The sequence below is a fragment of the Ursus arctos genome, unplaced genomic scaffold (assembly GCF_023065955.2).
Source record: "Ursus arctos isolate Adak ecotype North America unplaced genomic scaffold, UrsArc2.0 scaffold_24, whole genome shotgun sequence".
In the NCBI taxonomy this organism is placed as follows: domain Eukaryota; kingdom Metazoa; phylum Chordata; class Mammalia; order Carnivora; family Ursidae; genus Ursus; species Ursus arctos.
The window spans coordinates 2,451,045-2,470,167 of NW_026622919.1; the positions used below are offsets into that span (position 1 = coordinate 2,451,045).

The following is a 19,123-nucleotide window of genomic DNA, read 5'->3' on the forward strand; positions in this document are numbered from 1 at the left end:
GGGCGGGACCTGGAGCGCGCGTGACCGCGGGGGGCGGGGCCATCGCACACGTGACCGCGGGCGGGGCGGGAGCTGCCGCCATGCACAGCAGAGGGCCTGTCTGCCGGCTGCTGCTGCTGGTCCTGGTCCTCTGCCGCTTGCGCCCGGCGCGCCCCCGGAACGTGCTGCTCATCCTCGGTGAGTGCGCCCCAGCCGCCTCCCACCAGCAAGCCCTGCAGCCCTTTGCGTCTGCGCTCCCCGCTGCCCCAGACCCTTCGTGGTCCGCTCCTTGGAGGAGGCAGGGGCGGCCCTCCCACCGCGGGTCGGGCCAGCATTCAGCACCCCACTCCTGCGCCCGGCTCTGACCCCCACCCCTACCTGTGCCCAGATCTGCCAGGGCGCCCAGCCCAGCTCGGGAAGCTGGCGGCTTTCCAGAACTCAGTGGTGTACCGTCCCTAGAGGGGCCACTGGAAGAGGGGCCGCTGCCCAAGTCCCCAGAGACGCGGCTGCGTGCCGGGGGCGTTCTCCTCCCCTCCCCACGGTGTAACCCTATAAGTTTGCCCTTCCCTTTTCAGACCCGGGAGCGCTGTGGCTCAGATCTCCTTCTGGCTGAAAAGCACAGCCCCCCACCATCCACCTGCCCTCTCCCCGAACCCCAGCCCTTCCCAGAAATCACAAGTTCCTCTAGTGCCCTGCTGTTCACGAGACTTGGTGACCAGGGTCCGGCTGTCACAAGACAACCCTGTTCTTTCCTCTTTTGAGGTCTGGCATTCTGCCAGACTCACTGTTTCTGATTAACTTTGCGGTCTCCAACCAGGCCTTTCAGCTGATTGTAACATAAGACAGCTCTACCCTAAGGACTCCCATCAAGTCCTCCTTGCTAGGGACACAGGTGCACAAACCGCATCCTCATGCAGCATCTGCCGAGCCCAGGACTGTCCTATCATGCCCACTTGCTAACACGGCCACCTGAGTATCATGCCCTCTGGGTGTCATGCCCCCTGGGTATCAATCCTGCGCAGGTGTCATGCTGCCCACATATCATGCCTGCTTGGGTCATGCCTGCCTGGGTATTCCACTTGCATGGACCTCACTGGCCCAGGCCACCACGGCCTCAGTGTGTCTACTTTCCTCAGCGGACGATGGGGGCTTCGAGAGTGGCGTCTACAACAACAGCGCCATCAGCACCCCTCACCTGGACGCCCTGGCCCACCGCAGCCTCATCTTCCGCAATGCCTTCACTTCTGTCAGCAGCTGCTCTCCCAGCCGAGCCAGTCTGCTCACCGGCCTGCCCCAGGTGAGGGCCGCAGACGTGCAGGAGGAGGGCATGGGAGAGGGAGAGCCCCTCCCTGGCCTCCCCGGGGATGTGCCCACCATCTCTTCCCCACCGCCTGCCAAGTGGATACAAGTACGGGTGGGGGCCTCCAACGGCCCACCGTGAGCCCTGGCTCCCCTGCTCTGTGTGAATGTGAGCAAAGCACTATGTGCGCCTCGATCTTCTCGCATGTTAAATGGGGTCATGATAATACCTTGCTCTGGGATTCTTACGGGATTGGCCAAGCTCATACTTCCTGCGTAAAGCTCACAGGAAGGTGGCTGACACGCACTTGCCCGGTGTTAACTCGTGTTGTGGTACCATCCTGGAGCTTGAGTGCCGGTAAGAGCTGCCCTGTAAAGTACTTCCTCCAAGTTTGTTCTGCTAGGATATGCACGGTGTAGAGCTTAGCCTTTGAATCATTCATAATGCAGCTCGGCGGCGTGAAGTCCATTCACACTGTCATGCAGCCGTGCGTCCATCTGTCCACCTCCAGGACTTCTTCATCTTCCTAAACGAAAACGCCGTGCCCGTTAACATCGCCCCCCATTCTCCTCCCCCGGCCCTGGCCACAGCTCATCCCCTGTCTGTCTCTCTAAACTTGGTTGCTCTGGTAGCCGACGTAAGTGGGGTCCTGCAGTACGTATGCTTTTGTGACTGCCTTGTTGCCCTGAGCGCACTGCCCTCCAGGTCCCCCCACGCTGTAGCAGAGCACAGCTTTCCTTCGCGGGGCCGAGAGGGCTGACTAGCATTCCGTGCATGGGTGTGGCCCATTTCGTTTACTCGTCCGTCGGTCCGTGGACACTTAGGTTGTTCTTACGTGCCATGAGGATGAGGAGCATTGCTATGAACGTGGGGACACAGGTACTTACCCTGGGCCTGTTGTCTCATGACCTCATCTCACGGCGAGCCACTGCGCCCTGTGCATCCCCATCCGAGAGACTGAGGCCCACGTGGAGAGGGAAGCTGTGTCCAGTGGACAGCCCCCCTACCCCCCGTGGAAGGCTCCTCGGGGAGCCGTGGCCGCAGGAGTGAGGACAGGGCTGCCCCATCTCCCTTACGTCTTTTTCTAGTCTGACTTTGTGACGCATGCAACTCTTTTTATTTTTGCACTGTAAAAAATCTAGTTTCAATAGAGATTTGCTGCCTTTTTTTCCCACCATGGGACGTGCTTGTAACAAAAAAGTTGGGAAGTACGGGTAGACAGGAAGAAAATACAAGCCACCCCTAATTATGGGTATGTTTTCCCAGTCTGTTGGGTTTCCTGCTGATGTTCCATGAAGGGGGTGGGGGCCCGGGGAGAGGCAGTGAAACTCTCCCGGGATACTGGCCACTGGGGTTTTCAGGTGGGCCCAGGAAGGGCTGGAGCCATGGGGAGAGCGGGAGCAGGCAGGGCGGGACCCGGCCTCACGGGCGTCTCTGCCGCAGCATCAGAACGGGATGTACGGCCTGCACCAGGACGTCCACCACTTCAACTCCTTCGACGGGGTGCAGAGCCTGCCGCGGCTGCTTGGCCGAGCTGGCATTCGCACAGGTGAGCGGCTTCATGCCCCAGCGGGGACCGGCCCTGGCGGGGTGAGGCCCGGTCCTGAGCCACCCTCGGCCCCATGTCATGTGCTCTGAGCCTTCTCCCTGGGCCCTGAGTCCATGAGAACAAGGGCCTGGGCTGACCTCATAGGGGCCACGCCAGGGCATGGGGTTTGGGGGCCGAGAAGGGAGAGGAGGGCAGTGGGATACCTTAGGGACTCTGGCAGGCCTGTGTCCCCACCTCCAGGCATCATTGGGAAGAAGCATGTGGGGCCAGAGACGGTGTACCCGTTTGAGTTTGCGTACACGGAGGAGAATGGCTCCGTCCTCCAGGTGGGGCGGAACATCACCAGAATTAAGCTGCTGGTCCGGAAGTTCCTGCAGACTCAGGATGACAGGTGTGAGGAGGCCCCCGTCCCCTCCCTCACACGGCGAGACCTCTGGGCAGTTAACCTGTGATGCACATCCCAGAGTCTTTAGCTGGGATTCTTGGACGCCCCAAGTGGAGGAACGGGGGAGGGGGAGAAGATTCCAGAAAATCAAGTTAATTTGGTCAAAGGGAGAGGACACAGGGGGAACCTGAGGCAGAGGCTCCCAGGGAGACTTTCAGTTCTAGAGGAGTGAGCGAGCTGAGGGCTGTTCCCTCCTAAAGAACGGGGCTCCCCAGAGTAGAAAGCCAGGTGGCGTGTCCACCGGCTGACCTCGGGACTCAAGCTCCTCCTTCCCGGGGCAGGCCCTTCTTCCTCTACGTCGCCTTCCATGACCCCCACCGCTGTGGGCACTCCCAGCCCCAGTATGGGACCTTCTGTGAGAAGTTTGGCAACGGGGAGAGCGGCATGGGGCGGATCCCGGACTGGACCCCACAGACCTACGACCCGCAGGACGTGCTGGTAGGTGAGAGAGCCCCTCGCCGTGTTTCCAAGATGCTCGCTTACCCTTCCTCCTCCCCCTCGTAAATTGGAGGATTTGGCAGTTCTGGCCCTGGATGTGTGACTTCTCATTTAAGAGGAGACTGACTCATGGGATCCAGGTTCCCGTGCACGGGGCCGGTAAAGAGAGGTGTCAGGATGTGGAGTGACACGTCCAGAAGCAGGGACGTTCTGGGCTCCGCCATTCAGTGGCGGAGGGTGATGTCAGGCCCTGGGAGGAAGGCTGGCTTCTCCATCTCTTACCCCAATTCAAGGACTGGCCACCCCTTCCCCCCAGCCTGTCTGCCTGTCTGTCCTCGCCCTGACTTTGCACCCACGTGCCCCTCCAGGTGCCTTACTTCGTCCCTGACACTCCCGCAGCCCGAGCTGACCTGGCCGCTCAGTACACCACCATTGGCCGCATGGACCAAGGTGGGTTCAAGGAGCCCGGACAGTGGGATATGCCACGGCATGGGCCCCCGTCCCAGACCAGAGCTCTGAAGTCACAGTGTCGGCAGGGCCATGTCCCCCCCTGCAGGCCCTGGGGGACAGGACAGTCCTTCCTGCCTCTTTCAGCAACTGGTGGCCCCATGCATTCCTTGGCTCCTAGCTCCATCCCTCCGGTCTCTGTCCCTGTCCTCACATAGCCTCTTGTGTGTCTTCTCGGCGTCTCTTCTATAAGGACACTAATTGTGGGATTAGGGCCCCCCTGGGCACTTCGGGACGATCTCCTTGAGATCCTTGACTATTACATCTACAAAGATTTCTTCTCCAAATGAGGTCACATTCACAGGTTCCCGTGGGTGTATCTTTGCAGGGACCACCATTCAGCCACGACGGGAGGTTGGAACCTTTATAATGTGTCTGTTGGTACCATTAGTGGGGGTGGCTGGGGAGCGGGCAGGTGTAGAGGGAGTCCTATCTTCCAGCTACCGCCCCATACTACCCCTGTTATCCCCATGGGACAGGCATGAGATTCCAGAAAACAAAACAAAAACCAGTGTTCAGTGGGTAACGGCTGCGTGAGGTGACGTGGATGTGCTAAGGGATGGTCGGCGTCCCTGGCCTGCTACAGGACAGGGTGCTGGGTGGGAGGGAAGGACAGCAGGGGTGCAGGGTCCAGCAGCCGGATGAAGAAATGTGTGAGTGCACGCACATTCACACCCCTGCATGCCCGGCTGCAGCTGAGCTCTGCTGTCCCCTCTGCACCCCCAGGGGTTGGACTCGTGCTCCAGGAGCTGCGTGGAGCAGGTGTCCTGAATGACACCCTGGTGATCTTCACGTCCGACAACGGGATCCCCTTCCCCAGCGGCAGGACCAACCTGTACTGGGCGGGCACGGCTGAACCCTTGCTGGTGTCGTCCCCGGAGCACACGAAACGCTGGGGCCAGGTCAGCGAGGCCTATGTGAGCCTCTTAGGTACGGCTCTGCAGCTCGCGCAGGGGCGGGGGAGGGGAGGTGAAAATCTAGTGGCACCAGCACGTCCGGACCGTGCTCCACACCCGCTGCCTTACGTGGTCCCCACACCACCGGGGCGAGGAAGGGACGCCACCCCATTCTACAAACGCAGCAACAAGGATCAGGGAGGTAAGGTAAGTTGCCCAGAGTCACACGGTTTGTAAGCACCAAGCGAGGGTTCTAGCCAGGGTCTCGCTGTCTTTGAGACTGTTGCTCTTCCCACTGTCCCCATGGTGTGCGTGGGGGGCTCTTGTTAATGCCCACGGCAGGCCCCACCCCCAGAGCGTCTGACGCAGTAGGTCTGGGGTGGGGCCTGAGAATTTGCATTTCTGACAAGTTCCCAGGTGATACTGATGCTGCGGGCCCTGGGGAACCCCTGCTTGGAGGGGTCAGGGCAGCAGGGCCCATGCAGCTTGGGGGCCACAGCACAGGCCAGGAATAGATGAGCCCCCTCCGTGGGGCTTCCTTACTGATCCAGAGGATGCCGGTAGGGTCCTGAATATCACCGAGTTGGGGGAGTTGGGGGGTCTTGTTAAACCATTAAAGGTGTCGTGTCCTAGCGGGCCGAGACAACCTTGACAGGTGTTGGGCCCACAGCAGCTCCTCCCTGTTGGTGATCTGGTGTGCAAGGCGGCCCACCCGCGTCCCGGAGTGGCTTGGTGGCTGGAGGGCCTCCGTGCTGAGACACCGCCTCCTTTCCAGATCTCACGCCCACCATCTTGGACTGGTTCTCCATCCCTTACCCGAGCTATGCCATCTTTGGCTCAAAGACTGTCCAGCTCACTGGCCGGTCCCTCCTGCCTGTGCTGGAGGCAGAGCCCCTCTGGAGCACCGTCTTTGGCAGCCAGAGCCACCACGAGGTCACCATGGCCTACCCCATGCGCTCCGTGCACCACCGGACCTTCCGCCTTGTGCACAACCTCAACTTCAAGATGCCCTTTCCCATCGACCAGGACTTCTACGTGTCACCCACCTTTCAGGACCTCCTGAATCGCACCGTGGCCGGCCACCCCACGGGCTGGTATAAGGATCTCCACCATTACTACTACCGGGAGCGTTGGGAGCTTTATGACAGGAGCCAGGACCCCCACGAGACCCGGAACCTGGCTGCTGACCCCCACTATGGGCAGGTTCTTGAGCTGCTTCAGGCCCAGCTGGCCAAGTGGCAGTGGGAGACCCATGACCCCTGGGTGTGTGCTCCCGATGGTGTCCTGGAGGAGAGGCTCTCCCCCCAGTGCCGGCCACTCCACAATGAGCTGTGAGAGTCCCTGGGGGCACACGGGCGGCCTCCCCAGACCGGGTCCCCACCTTTCCAGCGGGTGTGGAAGGAGGGGTTCCTGTGGCCCACCTTAGGAGGGCTTTCCCTGATGCTGGTGTCATTCCTGCCACTTCCTGGAGGGGAGGGCAGGACGTGTGCCCCAGCCCTTCGTGCCCTGTGGTAGGGGATACTGCTGTCCTTGTGCCTGAGCCCTGTCTCAGCATAGGAATTCCAGGGGATCCTGGAACGGGGGCCCCCAGTCCGTGAAGGTGAGGATGGCCTGGCAGGGGAGTCTCGTATCCTGGGTTGGGCTGGGGAGCTGGGGCTTGAGGTCCTTTTCATTGTTTGGAGCGGGTACCCCATGGGTGGCGGGCAGGTTCAGACCACGCTCTATGTAGAGACACACTGTGTGCCTTTTATCAGCCTCCGGTCTTGAAGAAATCTGTGACCAAGCCCGGGGCTTGTTTTGCGTCGTCCCACGGTCAAGCTGCTGACCCTGGCTGGGTTTCCACAAGCCACTGATTCATGGCAGGCTCCCTGTGTGCTGAGTTTCATTCTGCAGTCTGTACAGGCAAGCACGTCCTTCATTTTGAACGTGCAAGGGTGAAGAGCCCCTGCCATGCTTGGGTTACTTCTGTCTGGCTGGACGCCGGGGCGGTGGCAGGGACGTTGCTCGTAGATGCACCACACCTGCCCGGCGTCCACCTGCCGGGGAAGCAGACGCTCTGCCTGGAAAGCCCAGAATGCGGGGGCTTCTCCCCTTGAGCAGGTGGGCTCCCGCTCCCTCCCTCCCCCCACCAGTTCCATCCTGGGGGTGTGGAGGGAGAGCCCCAGTCCAGGGCGCCTGTAAAAGCTTTTTATTTCAGGGGCGCCTGGGTGGCACAGCGGTTGAGCGTCTGCCTTCAGCTCAGGGTGTGATCCCAGCGTTCTGGGATCGAGCCCCACATCAGGCTCCTCTGCTGTGAGCCTGCTTCTTCCTCTCCCACTCCCCCTGCTTGTGTTCCCTCTCTTGCTGGCTGTCTCTATCTCCGTCAAATAAATAAATAAAATCTTAAAAAAAAAAAAAAAAAGCTTTTTATTTCAGTGAAACATGCAGAAGGCCATTTTCTGCTTATGGTAGTGGCGGCCTGCATTCTAGGACAACGTCCTGAGGCCCCTGGGGTCGGGCGCTGCTGCCAAAATGACATGCAGTGTGCCACGGCGGGGGGCAGAGCCCAGTGGGGGGCCCCGGGGTGCTCGGCCCAACCGTGCCCATGTCTCCTGAGCTCTGGAGGTGGAATGAAGGTGCTATACTCTGGAGAAGGAGCCGGGTGGGCTGCCCGGTAGAGGGGGCAGATGTTGGGCTCAGGAGCAGCCCGGCTGCTGGGCATGGGTATCTGTGGGAGGTCCCTGAATTTGGGACGGTGGCCACGAGACACAGACCCACTGAAGATACCGTTTCCCTTGCTGGGGAACCACACTTCCCAGTTTGTACACACGTCTTTCCGAACGTGGGTCCGTGAAGCAGGTGCCGGCCCTCCGAGGCTGGGGAAGTTAGCCAGGATTCCCTTACAAGGGGTCTGCACCTCTGCGGTGGGCGGGGGTGGCAGTGCCTTTGGAGGGGCAGCAGGGCTACCAGCCTGCTGCCTCAGTGGCTGGGAATGAGCCCTTTGGCACATTGAAATGCAAAAGGGAAGATCTGGGCCAGACGGGTGGTTTTCTGGGGCCTCCCACTGGGAGGGCAGGAGATGTCCCACCACAGACATGTTCTTGGGGCCTTGGTTCAGACCATGGCAAACAAGCCTTGGAGGAGGGGGAGATGGTTCGAATGCCCATCCGTGACCTGTGCAGAGTGGGGTTCGAGGTTGGACCCCGGTGAGAGGGGAGCAGATGCCCGGGGAGCTGGGCTGGTATGGTGAGCACCCCCAAGGCTGTGCCCTCGAGGCTCTGAGCTGAAATTACAGGGACTTGGATGTCCCCACAGTTCCTGGAGGGGACTCCAGGGCCGTCAGCAGGGCCTCTGCTCGGTCCACACGACCTTCTTCTGCTCGTCTCCAATGGCGAAGCGGACACAGCTGAGCAGCGCTTCCAGGTCACTCCAGCCGTCGGGGGCCAGGCTGCCGTACAGACAGGGCACCTTGTCCAGCTCAGCTTCCTCCTGCCTGCCCGCCTCCAGGAGCTGCTCCTCTGACGTGCCGAGCCGCTGCAGGGCCTTCCTGCACAGGCCAGACATGGGACACGCTCAGGGAGAGCTGCGGGCTGGCTGCCCGGAGCGGAGCCCCAGAAAGCTGGCCGCCAGCTCGGAATTCCAGGCGACAGCATACAGACCCTGACTTCGAGGGGCCCAAGTGCCTCATAGAGGAGACGTGAGTCAGGCCCCAGATGACTTGCACTGATGGGGGGTGGGGTCTGGTTTACAAGTTCAGCTGACAAATTGTAAGGGGGCAACGGGACGTCTATGTTTGTTCCCAGCTGTAAACCAAGTAACAGTTTTCAGCCCCTGTCCTCACCTAGCATGAGTGGACTGTCAGCCGTGTGGACCCCAGTGAACACATGCCTTTAGTCAAGTTAAGGCAAGGTCCAGGTCTCACCTCACCGTCCCCAAGGCTGTTCCCTGGAGGAGGGCAGCAGGTCCTTTGTCCTAGAAGCTGTGGGGGAACTGCCTGTCACGCTTCCAGGGGCTGGTGCAGGGCGAGTTCCTGGAGGACCCCCCCCCCAGACACGTGGCGCCAGGTGCAGACCCCACGGCCAGCCCTCGGGGGCACACCTACTTGAGTTTCTTAGCCGCCCTCTCGTGGATGGGGATGTGGACGATTATGGGGAAGATCTCCATCCTGTGCAGGACACAGACGCGGTCCAGCCGGACGTCCAGGAGGGCGTGGGTGTTCTGGAGGGGACGGGGGGACGGGTCAAGGTCCTCGCCTCGGAGGTGGTGAAGGGAGCCCACCCCCGGGAGGGCGGTGGGGAGAGAAGCCAGGGGCGCTCTGCGGTGTCCGCAGGCGCTTGCTGTGCAATCAAGAGTCTGTCCCTTTGGTTTGTCATCTGGGGAATCCAGGACCTGTGAGCCGTTGGGGATGAGGAGACTTTGAGGGGGGTCCGAAGGCTCCGTCAGCCTCTGCGGGAGCAGGGTTCGGAAGGGGGCATCTGCCTCTGGTGCACAGCTGGGCCCAGGCCTCTTGGGTCCCCATAAAGCTGCATGGTTCGTGGTGAGCTGCCTTCCACGTATTTGCGTGAGCCTCAGACCGGGGAGTGTTATCTCCATCTTACTTATTGTTTAACAAATACTGCCAGCATTTCCCGTGTTGAGGAACCGGGGCTCAGGGACGTTCAGAGGCTGGCCCAAAGTCCCACAGATCCCAGATGGAAAAGACGGGGCTTGATCTTCCTGCGCTCCTCCCTCTGAACACTGAGCCAGAGACGAGCTGAGCACCAGCACTGGGTTCCCTGGCCTGCAGGTTGGCCACCAGCGTCCCCCAGGTCTCAAGGTCAGTCCTTCCTGCTCTATCCCACCACTGTCCTCTGGAGAGGGAGTCCCCAAGCCCCCAGAGCAGCCCCCACCCTGCCCCTTACCTTTTCCATGAGGGACTCGACAGTTCGGCGGGTCACCCAGTAGCGGCCACCAGATGCCTCCCTCTCCTGGACAATGTCCCCTCTCTGGCTGGAGGCCTCGTATTCCTCCTGGCTCAAGTACTCTGCAGGTGACAGTGGATGGGGATGTCATACACCCAGCTCTGTGAGGTCCTGAGGGAGCTCCATGCTGAACGTGCCCCCCCATGGACCCCCACCAGCTCTGGGGGACGCGCCTCCCAGGATGTCCTCTTTTTAAACCTGAGGAGGCTGTGCCCTGCTTGCTCACCCTAGACCAGCGGCCATGGCAGGTGCTCGGTGAGTGCCAGGATGTGGGTGGATGGAGGGAAGGAGGGGGAAGGAGGGGAGCAATGGCGCAGATAAACAAGCTCCTCCCCATCACCCCCCAAGGTCCGAAAGTGCAGGTGCACACCCAGCTTCTCACACCTGGAAGCGCCTTAGAGCCCATACGCCCATGCTTCCCGCCTGGGGCAGCTGTGCCCCCAGGGGACACTCGGCAACATCTGCAGACGTGTGGCTGTCACCTCGGGGGGCAGGGGGCATGACTGTGTCTGCTGGGTGGAGGCCAGGGCTGCCACTTGGCGCCCTGCAGTGCCTGGGACGCCCCACGCAGAGGGGGAGCCAGCCGCACCCGACTGTCAGGGCCAAGGTTGGGAACCCCTTGGCCTGAATACACCTGTCGAAACACACCCCACTTTTGCCTTTCTTCCTGAATAGCCTCTGTTCTGAGCACGCGTTCTCCCGGGTCAGACCTCTCGGCCCCACCGCTGTTACAGGGACTCCAGCCCGCGGACAGCTCCTCTCTGAGGCCTTCCCTCCACAGCGCACTGCACCTGCAGCAGCCCTAGCCCCGGGACCGCAGCCCCCAGCACCCTTGCCTGTTCTGCTGCCTCACCAGCTCCCGCCTGCCCGTCAGAGCCTGGCTCCGCCCCCACCTTCTCCAAAGCGTCTGTCTCCCTCTCTGGGCCACTCGTGGAGCCAACACCCCGCAGCCTGTCTCCTCTCCGGGAAACTGCCTGTCTCCTCTCCGGGAAACTGCCTCTCCCCAGCTCCTCACAGGAAACCTGGCACATGGTAGATGCCCACTAGAGGCAGACTCGCTCACCCCTGTGCCCTCTGTGGACCCCAGGGGGGTCTGGACAGAGCCATACTCCCCCACCGGTGGTAACCCAAGGCCTCCCACAACCATTGGCCAGTGAGGAGCCGATGAACGAAAACTCCCACAAAGCTGCTCTCCTGCTCGCCAACCTCGGAACTGCCTGTCTGATGTGTAGACACAGACCCTGTCCTCTAGGAGCCAGGATTCCAGATGGCTGGTCCTGTCTGTGACTCCAGCAAGCAGCTCTGAGGTGAGCGGGTGCATGGAGGCCTTTGGGGGTCCTGCCGTGGTTGAGGACAAACCTACCTGCCAGCCATAACCCCCCGGATTGAACAGCATCCCCCCAAGATGCACGACCCTCTGGAACCTTGGAACGTGACCATATTTGGAAATGAGGTCTTTGCAGACGTGCTTATACTGGAGCAGAGGGACCCGAATCATGACTGGTTCCTTAAGACCACGTGTGGGAAGACACAGACATGGGAGGAGGCCAGGGGACAAGGAGGCAGAGACGGGGGTGATGCAGCCACAAGCCCAGGACCCCCAGGACCATCGGTGCCACCGGAAGCCAGAGAGGAAAGAGCGACTCCCCCTGAGCGCCTCTGGGGGATGCAGCGCAGAGACGGCTGGGTCTCAGCCTTCTGGACTCGATCATCACGGGGGAATAAATCTCTGCTGTTCTAAGTGGCCCAGGCTGTGGTCCTTTGTCACGGCAGCCCCAGGACACTCACACAGTAACCTCCACGCGGCTCTCCCGAGAGAAGGCAAGCATTCTGCCAAGGCCTTGCCCCGCCACCCGACAGGCACGTGGGGCTCCCAGGGGACGGCGTACCTGCTGGGCATTTCTTAAACCCTTGGAGGAGGCACAGCTTCTCGCTCAAGATCTTCCCGACCACCCTGGGCACGAAGATCACGGGCCGGGGCTGGCTGGGCCTATGGGGGTGCACCAGGCTGTAGGGCACCAAGGTGAAGCAGCTCTCGGCCCAGAAGCACGCAGTGGAGGGCTCTGTGGGGGAGGGGAGGCGTGAGCGGGCCGGGCGCCGGGCCGGGCTGTCCACCAGCCCTGCAGGACACAGGACGGACACAGACTGTGTGTGTTTTGGGCAGTAACACAGGCTCGGCTCCCACCAGGGACACATGCGTCCCACACCCCGTGGCTGGCGGTTCTTTGCACCCGTTGACCTGCGTCTCTCCAGGCCCACAGCGGGGAAGGAGAAAAGCAGTTCTCTTCCTTCCCAGTGCTCTGCAAGACCCCTGGCCCCGGGGTCCTCACTGCTGGACCCATAGCCCTGGTCCTTCCCTCCCTCCCGGTCCCTGCTCTTCTAGGTTGTACTTCTGTTTTCAACAGTCAGATCACGCACCCAAAACACTTGCCAAAAAGAAGAAAATTAACTCAAAATAACTCACTTTACTCTCAATCCACTTCCACTGTCTTCATTGCAGGGTTTGACCTGATCGGGGTGTGTGCCACGCTGACCTCTGTCGTGGCCTCACACCCACACCTGTCACACAATTGGCCTGCACCACCCGCCTCACCTTCCAGCTTGCTGGGCTCCCACAGGGCCCCATCGAAGGATGAGCGCAGAGGGCTGGCCTTGGTTCTGTCCACACTGACGATGCGGACCAGCTTCTGGGATCCCCCAGAAGACTGCTGGAGGAGGGAAGAGGGACGAGCAGGTGTGCAAGCCGTCAGCACCCTAGCCAACTGCCAAATCCAAGCCGGTCCCTGGACCACCAGGCTCTGCCCACTGAACAGCCAGGAGGCCCAGGCCCCACACCAGAGAGTGGGAGCTGAAAGGAGGCAGGCAGAGCCCCCAAGCAGGGCACCCCTGAGCATGGTGTCCAAAGTGAGGGCAGGCTGCATAAATCAGGAGGGAAGCACTGCCCCAGTCCAGGGAAGCTGCCCCAGCATTGTGCTCAGGGACAGCTGAATATTCTGTCGGGACCTCAGAGGGACTAGGATGGAGTGCAGATAGACAGGCGGACGGGATGACCTGGGAGCCTGACGGAGACAGCCTATGTGATGTATTTGCGGAATCAGGAGCTTGTGGGCTGGGCGTGGTGTGCAGGCCCAGGTGAAGGCCTGGAGGGACCCCCGGGGAGAGACACGCCAGGTCACACCCAGGGGGTCAGCAGGCTATGGGCCCTGCCCCTGGGCCCGCAGGCCAGCACCTGCCCCTCTTCCAGCCCACCCCAGATGAGGGGGCCAGGACCGTCCAGGCGGGACCCACCCCCAGGGGATGTGAGCCGGGAGGAGGAAGGCCGGGACAGAGAGGCAGGACCCACCGCAGCAGGGCCCTGCGTCCGCGATCCCGGTTGGCGGGTCTCACCACCTCACCTTGCGGGCGGCGCTGCTCTGCTGAGCCATGTCCTGGATGAGGGCGATGAGCAGCTGCTGAGCCCTGCACAGAGGAGGCCAGCCCTGACACAGGGGCAAGGAGGGCTGGGAGAAGAGCAGGCCCTGCCCAGCACCCCTGCGGCCCCAGGCAGCCGTCTCCACCCTGGGTGGGAGTGCTACGGTCCCGGGGCTTTTGGAAAACTGCAAATCGTCAGCCCGCCCCTGTAGCTGCCAACGGAATTGCTTTGAGTTGGGACCCAGGTGACTCCGTGTGAGCCTGGTCTTGGCCACACTCTAGAATCCCGACAACCTGACGTCACCAAGAGTGATGCGGCTTCGGGGTTCTGGGCAAGACACCCTGCTTTGTGCACTATGGGGGGTCTAGAACACCGTTCTCAGCAGGGCTGACGCTGCTCCCAGGGAGGGCGGCCCACTGTCCCCGTTGGCCCAGGACTGAGGGGTTCCCCAGGACATGGGACTTTCCCGCTTTCACCAGAATAGTCCTGCACACACCAGGATGACAGTTGGCCAACCCCCAGCAGACACTGGGCAATGTCTGGAGACATTTTTAATCGTCTCAGGGGCAGAGGGTTTCCTGGTGTCCAGTGGGCGGGTGCTGCACAACGTCCTGCAAATGCCCAGGATGGCTCTGTGTGATCGAGAGAGCCAGCCCCAAACGTCACGCTGGTCCTGAATGCTCTAGAATGCTCCAGGACCAATGGCCATCCCTTCCCACAAAGAAACCCCATCTATGCAGTGACACTGGGGTGGCACACTGGGGATTCCACTCTGGGGTGTCTCCTCGTGCCCACCCTCTCCTCTTGAGCAGGAGGGGTCGTGCACGGGAAGCCAGGCCAGGCGCCCCAGCCCAACCTGGGGAGGCATTGGCGCACTACCGCCGCTCACCGCGCGTAGTTGGGGATGGTGCCGTGCTCCACGCCCTTCGTGCTGTAGGGGCCCACGCGGTGGGCGTGCCAGCAGCCGCGGCCCTGGAACATGGTGTCGCTGACATGCAGGACGTCACTGCATCGCACCTGCAGCTCCCCGTCCGCCCGCGCCTCCATGGCCAGGTTGACCCGGATGTAGAAGGAATCCCCTGAGGTCGCCACTTTGGCCTCCAGGTCCTGGACCAACTTCTTATAACCTGATCAAAGATAAGTCCGGGGCCATGATCCCGCTCAGGGAAGGTTCTAGAATGTGAAAGGAGAGAAGGAAGGAAACTCCCCCAGAGTCTTGGGAGCCATTCTGGTGCTGGAGTCAGTGGGCAGGAAGGAGATCCCCAGCTGCCCCGCGGCCCTCTGCACACTTGGGCACAGTCTGGTTCCGGGTGCGTGGGAGGGCTGGCATTGCACAGCCAGGGGCTCCAGTCTCAGGTGGTGGCCTCATGGGGTGGGCGGGTGGGGGGGAGTGTGTACCCTCCATGTTGACCTTCACAGACAGGCAGCAGAAGCCATTGACCCTCTGGAGGAGTCCGACGGCTTGCTCTAGGGTCGTGTCCTCCAAGGTGGCCTTGAACAAGGGCTCTGTGGCCTCGCAATCCACCTGAGGGCAAATCACCAGGGTCGGCCTCTTTGGGCCTTGATTCTGTACTCTACAGTAGGGCCCCCTCCCCCTTCCCAGCCACACGCACTTGCCACCAGCCCTGTCAGGACATCTTGACGCAGCTCCTCCAGCTACACTCATTCCAGTCCCGAGAGTCAACCACCAACCCCTCCCCAACACGCCACGTGCCAAGATTACCGCCGAGGGCTGAGCTTCCACTCTTCGAGATAGATTCCACTCTAGAGCGTTCTTGAACTATTGACTCGTGAGGCCACTGTTCTGCGTTGTGGGGCTGGCCCCGGGCCCTGCAGGACGTTGAGCAGCACCCCTGCTCCCCCCACCCCCGCGGCCCTGGTGGTGAAAGCCCGCAGGCACAGGGCTCTCACCGTCCACCCACGCATTCACTCAAGCCCGGGTTGTTTGAAGTTTAGGAGAGTATGTATTCTTATCATGAAAAAAAAAATGTTCTAGCTACTGTAATCAGACAACAAAAAGAAATAAAAGGCATCCAGATTGTTAAGGAAGAAATAAAACTATCATTGTTTGCAGATGACATGATACTCTATACAGAAAACCCAAAAGACTCCACCAAAAAACTGCTGGAACCACTCTACGAATTCAGTAATGTCGCAGGATCCAAAATCAACATACAGAAATCCGTCGCATTTTGATAGGCAAATAACAAAGCAGCAGAACAAGAAATCAGGGGGAAAATCCCATTTACAATTGCACCAAAAATAATAAGATACCTAAGAATACACATAACCAAAGAGGTAAAAAGATCTGTCCTCTAAAAACTATAGAACACTGAAGAAAGATATTGAAGATGACACAAAAATATGGAAAACATTCCAAGCGCGTGGGTTGGAAGAACAAACATTGTTAAAATGTCTCTACTGCCCAGAGCAATCTACACATTTAATGCAATCCCTATCAAAATACCACCGGCATTTTTCGCAGAGCTAGAACAAACAATCCTAAATTTGTATGAAACCACAAAAGACCCGGAATAGCCAAAGCGATCCTGAAAAAGCAAAGCGAAGCTGGAGGCACCACAGTTCTCAACTTCAAGTTATATAACAAAGCTCTACTCACCAAGACAGCATGGTCCTGGCACCAAAACCAGACACATATATCAATGCAACAGAGCAGAGAGCCCAGAAATCGATTCTATGGTCAGCTCTCTAGTCAGAGCTAATCTTCAGCAAAGCAGGAAAGAACGTCCAAATGAAAAAAGACCGTCTCTTCAATAAATGGTGCTGGGAAAACTGGAGAGCTTTTTGCTATGTGCAAAAGAATGAAACTGGACCAGTTTCTTACACCATACAGAAAAACAAATTCAAAGTGGATGAAAGACCTAAATGTGAGACCTGAGACCATAAAAATCCTAGAGGAGAACACAGGCAGTAACCTCTTTGACCTCGGCCCCAGCAACTTACTAGACACATAGCCAGAGACGAGGGACTGCATCAAAATAGAAAGCTTCTGCACAGTGAGAGAAACAGTCAACAAAACTAAAAGGCAGCCTACGGAATGGGAGAAGATATTTGCAAAGGACACATCCAATAAAGGGCTAGTGTCCAAAATATAAAAAGAACTTATAAAACTCAACACCCAAAAAACAAATAATCCAGTTAAAAATGAGCAGGAGAAAAAAAAAAATGGGCAGAAGACATGAGTAGATATTTCTCCAGAGAAGACCTGCAGACGGCCAACAGACACACGAAAAGATGCTCAGCATCACTCATCCTCAAGGAAACACAGATCAAAACCCAAATGAGATACCGCCTCTCACAGGTCAGAATGGCTAAAATTAACAAGTCAGTTAACAGATGTTGACGAGGATGTGGAGAAAAGGGAGCCCTCCTACACTGTTGGTGGGAACGGAAGCTGGTTACAGCCACTCTGGAAAACAGTATGGAGTTTCCTCAAAAAGCTGAAAATAGAGCTACCCTACCACCCAGCAATGGCACTACTAGGGATTTGCCCCAAAGATACAGATGTAGTGATCCGAAGGGGCACCTGCCCCCCAGTGTTCACAGCAGCGATGTCCGCAGTAGCCAAACTGTGGAAAGAGCCCAGATGTCCACCGACGAGTCAATGGATAAAGAAGATGTGGTTCAAATACACAATGGACTATTACTCAGCCATCAAAAAAGTGAAATCTAGGGGCGCCTGGGTGGCACAGCGGTTAAGCGTCTGCCTTCGGCTCAGGGCGTGATCCCGGCGTTATGGGATCGAGCCCCACATCAGGCTCCTCCGCTGGGAGCCTGCTTCTTCCTCTCCCACTCCCCCTGCTTGTGTTCCCGCTCTCGCTGGCTGTCTCTATCTCTGTCAAATAAATAAATAAAATCTTAAAAAAAAAAAAAAGTGAAATCTAGCCATTTGCAACAATGTGGATGGAACTAGAGGGGATTATGCTCAACGAAATAAGTCAATCAGAGAAAGACAATTATATGATCTCACTGATATGTGGAATTTAAGAAACAAAACGAACGAGCAAAGGGGAAAAAAGAGAGAGGGACGAACCAACTCTTCAGTCTAGAGAACACAGTGATGGTTGCAGACGGGAGGTGGTGGGGCTGGATGAATCAGGCGATGGGGATTCAGGAGTTGGGAAGAGCAGCGGGTGATGGGGAGGTGCTGAGTTACTATATTGTACACTTGAGACGCACGTGACTCTGTATCTTAACTAACTGGAATCACAAACTTAAAAGTAAATGAATAATAACATATGTTAGGATATCAGGACCGTCTCCCCAAACATCATGAAGGTTGTGTTCACCGCAATGTAGCCTGTTAGCGGTGAGGGAGAGGCCGGCGGCCCGCGGCGTGGAGCACAGGCGGCTCCCGCCCCCCTTCTCAGCCTCGCCTCCGCGCGCCGCCCCCACCTCACCCCAGGCTCCTGTGGGAAGCAGCCTCAGGAGCAAGGTGACTGCTCGCGGCTTTTAGGCCACATCAAAGTCACCTCCTTGCCCACATATTCACTTGATAATAATTAGCCAAGCAGTGTATTTATGGGCTTTGCAGTTTAACGAATATTTTGCCGTAAGAGAGTTTTTGAAATCGCCCCCGACGACGATGCATGTGTGTGAAGGCTGTGTGTCCCCACCTGCACACAAAGGGCTCAGCGCAGTGAAACGGCAGGTCTGTGGCCCCATCTAAAGACCCCGGGGCAACACGGCCAGAGCCTTCTCAGATGCCAGCGGTCCACACGAGCTCGTGGGCTCGCCCGCCACGTCGAGAGGTCGGGGATCCGGACGGGGCAGGCTTCTCCACGGGGACGGAGCCGCTGAATGAGTGTAACCGCAGCCCCAGAGGGAGCCTGGGCTACCCTGACAACACGTCCTTGTCAGGTCGGAACTGTGGCTGCTGACCCCGCCCAGAGAAGACCCGGAGCGGTGGGGGCTCGCGGGGCGGGGGCCACACTCACCATCATGATCTGGGTCCCCGGGCGCAAGGCCATCTCGTCCGCCGCCGAGCCCGGGGTGACCCGATGAATGAAGATGCCCGTGTGGTTGCCACCGATGACGCTCATCTGCTCCAGCAACGCGTCCCCCTGGAAGGCCAGCACGGTGACCTGGCTCAGGATCTTGCGGGCCGGCCTCCTCCGCACCGGGACGCCGCTGCAGGACAGGAGGGGACAGAGCCCACGAGCCACCAGAGCAGGAGGTCAGGCCAGGCCCTGACCCCAGTGGCCCCAGCATTCTGGAATGCTCACACACACACACCCAGCCATGACCTCGTCCTCAGGCTGTCACCTCCCAATAGTGACAGGACACAGTCCTCACTCTGCCCTGCCACGGGCTGGCCCAGCCCCTCCCCCGGCTCACCTGGACGAGATGGTGAGGCCGCCGGCGCACGGCTGCAGGCTGCTCTCACAGTCAGGCAGGTCTGAACGGAAGTGGGGGGCTCAGACACAGGCCAGGCTGGCCAGGCCAGCCCCGAGGCTCACCCCTCCCGACGGAGCTTCCCTTCCCGGGGCAACCTGGTCCCCCCACCCCAGCCTTGGGCAGCACCCCCTGCTGCTCTGTCTCCTTCCGCTGAGGCTGACCCTCCTCTGCCTCTTCCCTTCCTCACTGCTTCGAATCTTGATGTCATCGTCCCCAAAGCAGGAGTGGGGTTTGACCTA

The 19,123-nt window shown here is 59.3% G+C and overlaps 2 protein-coding genes across 5 annotated transcripts in view; one reads left to right on the forward strand and one right to left on the reverse strand.

Annotated features, from left to right (window-relative positions):
* Window positions 1-41: 41 nt before the first annotated feature.
* Window positions 42-7,515, forward strand: SGSH (N-sulfoglucosamine sulfohydrolase). Of its 3 annotated transcripts, none has more exons than XM_026483958.4 (8): window positions 42-177; window positions 1,116-1,276; window positions 2,723-2,828; window positions 3,069-3,219; window positions 3,555-3,711; window positions 4,080-4,161; window positions 4,945-5,148; window positions 5,890-7,515. In XM_026483958.4, exons 1-8 carry the CDS (start codon window positions 81-83, stop codon window positions 6,447-6,449), a joined length of 1,518 nt encoding a protein of 505 aa, XP_026339743.2. In that variant the 5' UTR covers window positions 42-80; the 3' UTR covers window positions 6,450-7,515. The 3 variants fall into 3 exon arrangements, with proteins under 3 accessions (XP_026339743.2, XP_057174073.1, XP_057174074.1); XM_057318090.1 differs by having other exon boundaries at window positions 53-177; window positions 4,945-5,321; XM_057318091.1 differs by lacking the exons at window positions 42-177; window positions 1,116-1,276 and adding an exon at window positions 1,946-2,158.
* The window catches only part of CARD14 (caspase recruitment domain family member 14), a 23,186-nt gene continuing 11,564 nt past the window's right edge, over window positions 7,502-19,123 (reverse strand). For both annotated transcript variants that reach the window (XM_026483965.4, XM_057318089.1), the window contains 10 exons: window positions 18,825-18,885; window positions 18,425-18,617; window positions 14,865-14,991; window positions 14,356-14,593; window positions 13,450-13,513; window positions 12,648-12,762; window positions 11,944-12,117; window positions 9,995-10,116; window positions 9,196-9,311; window positions 7,502-8,640 (listed from right to left, as the gene is read on the reverse strand). In XM_026483965.4, the coding sequence (XP_026339750.2) occupies window positions 8,433-8,640; window positions 9,196-9,311; window positions 9,995-10,116; window positions 11,944-12,117; window positions 12,648-12,762; window positions 13,450-13,513; window positions 14,356-14,593; window positions 14,865-14,991; window positions 18,425-18,617; window positions 18,825-18,885 (1,418 nt within the window). In that variant the 3' untranslated portion in view covers window positions 7,502-8,432. The remainder of the gene's footprint in view (window positions 8,641-9,195; window positions 9,312-9,994; window positions 10,117-11,943; window positions 12,118-12,647; window positions 12,763-13,449; window positions 13,514-14,355; window positions 14,594-14,864; window positions 14,992-18,424; window positions 18,618-18,824; window positions 18,886-19,123) is intronic.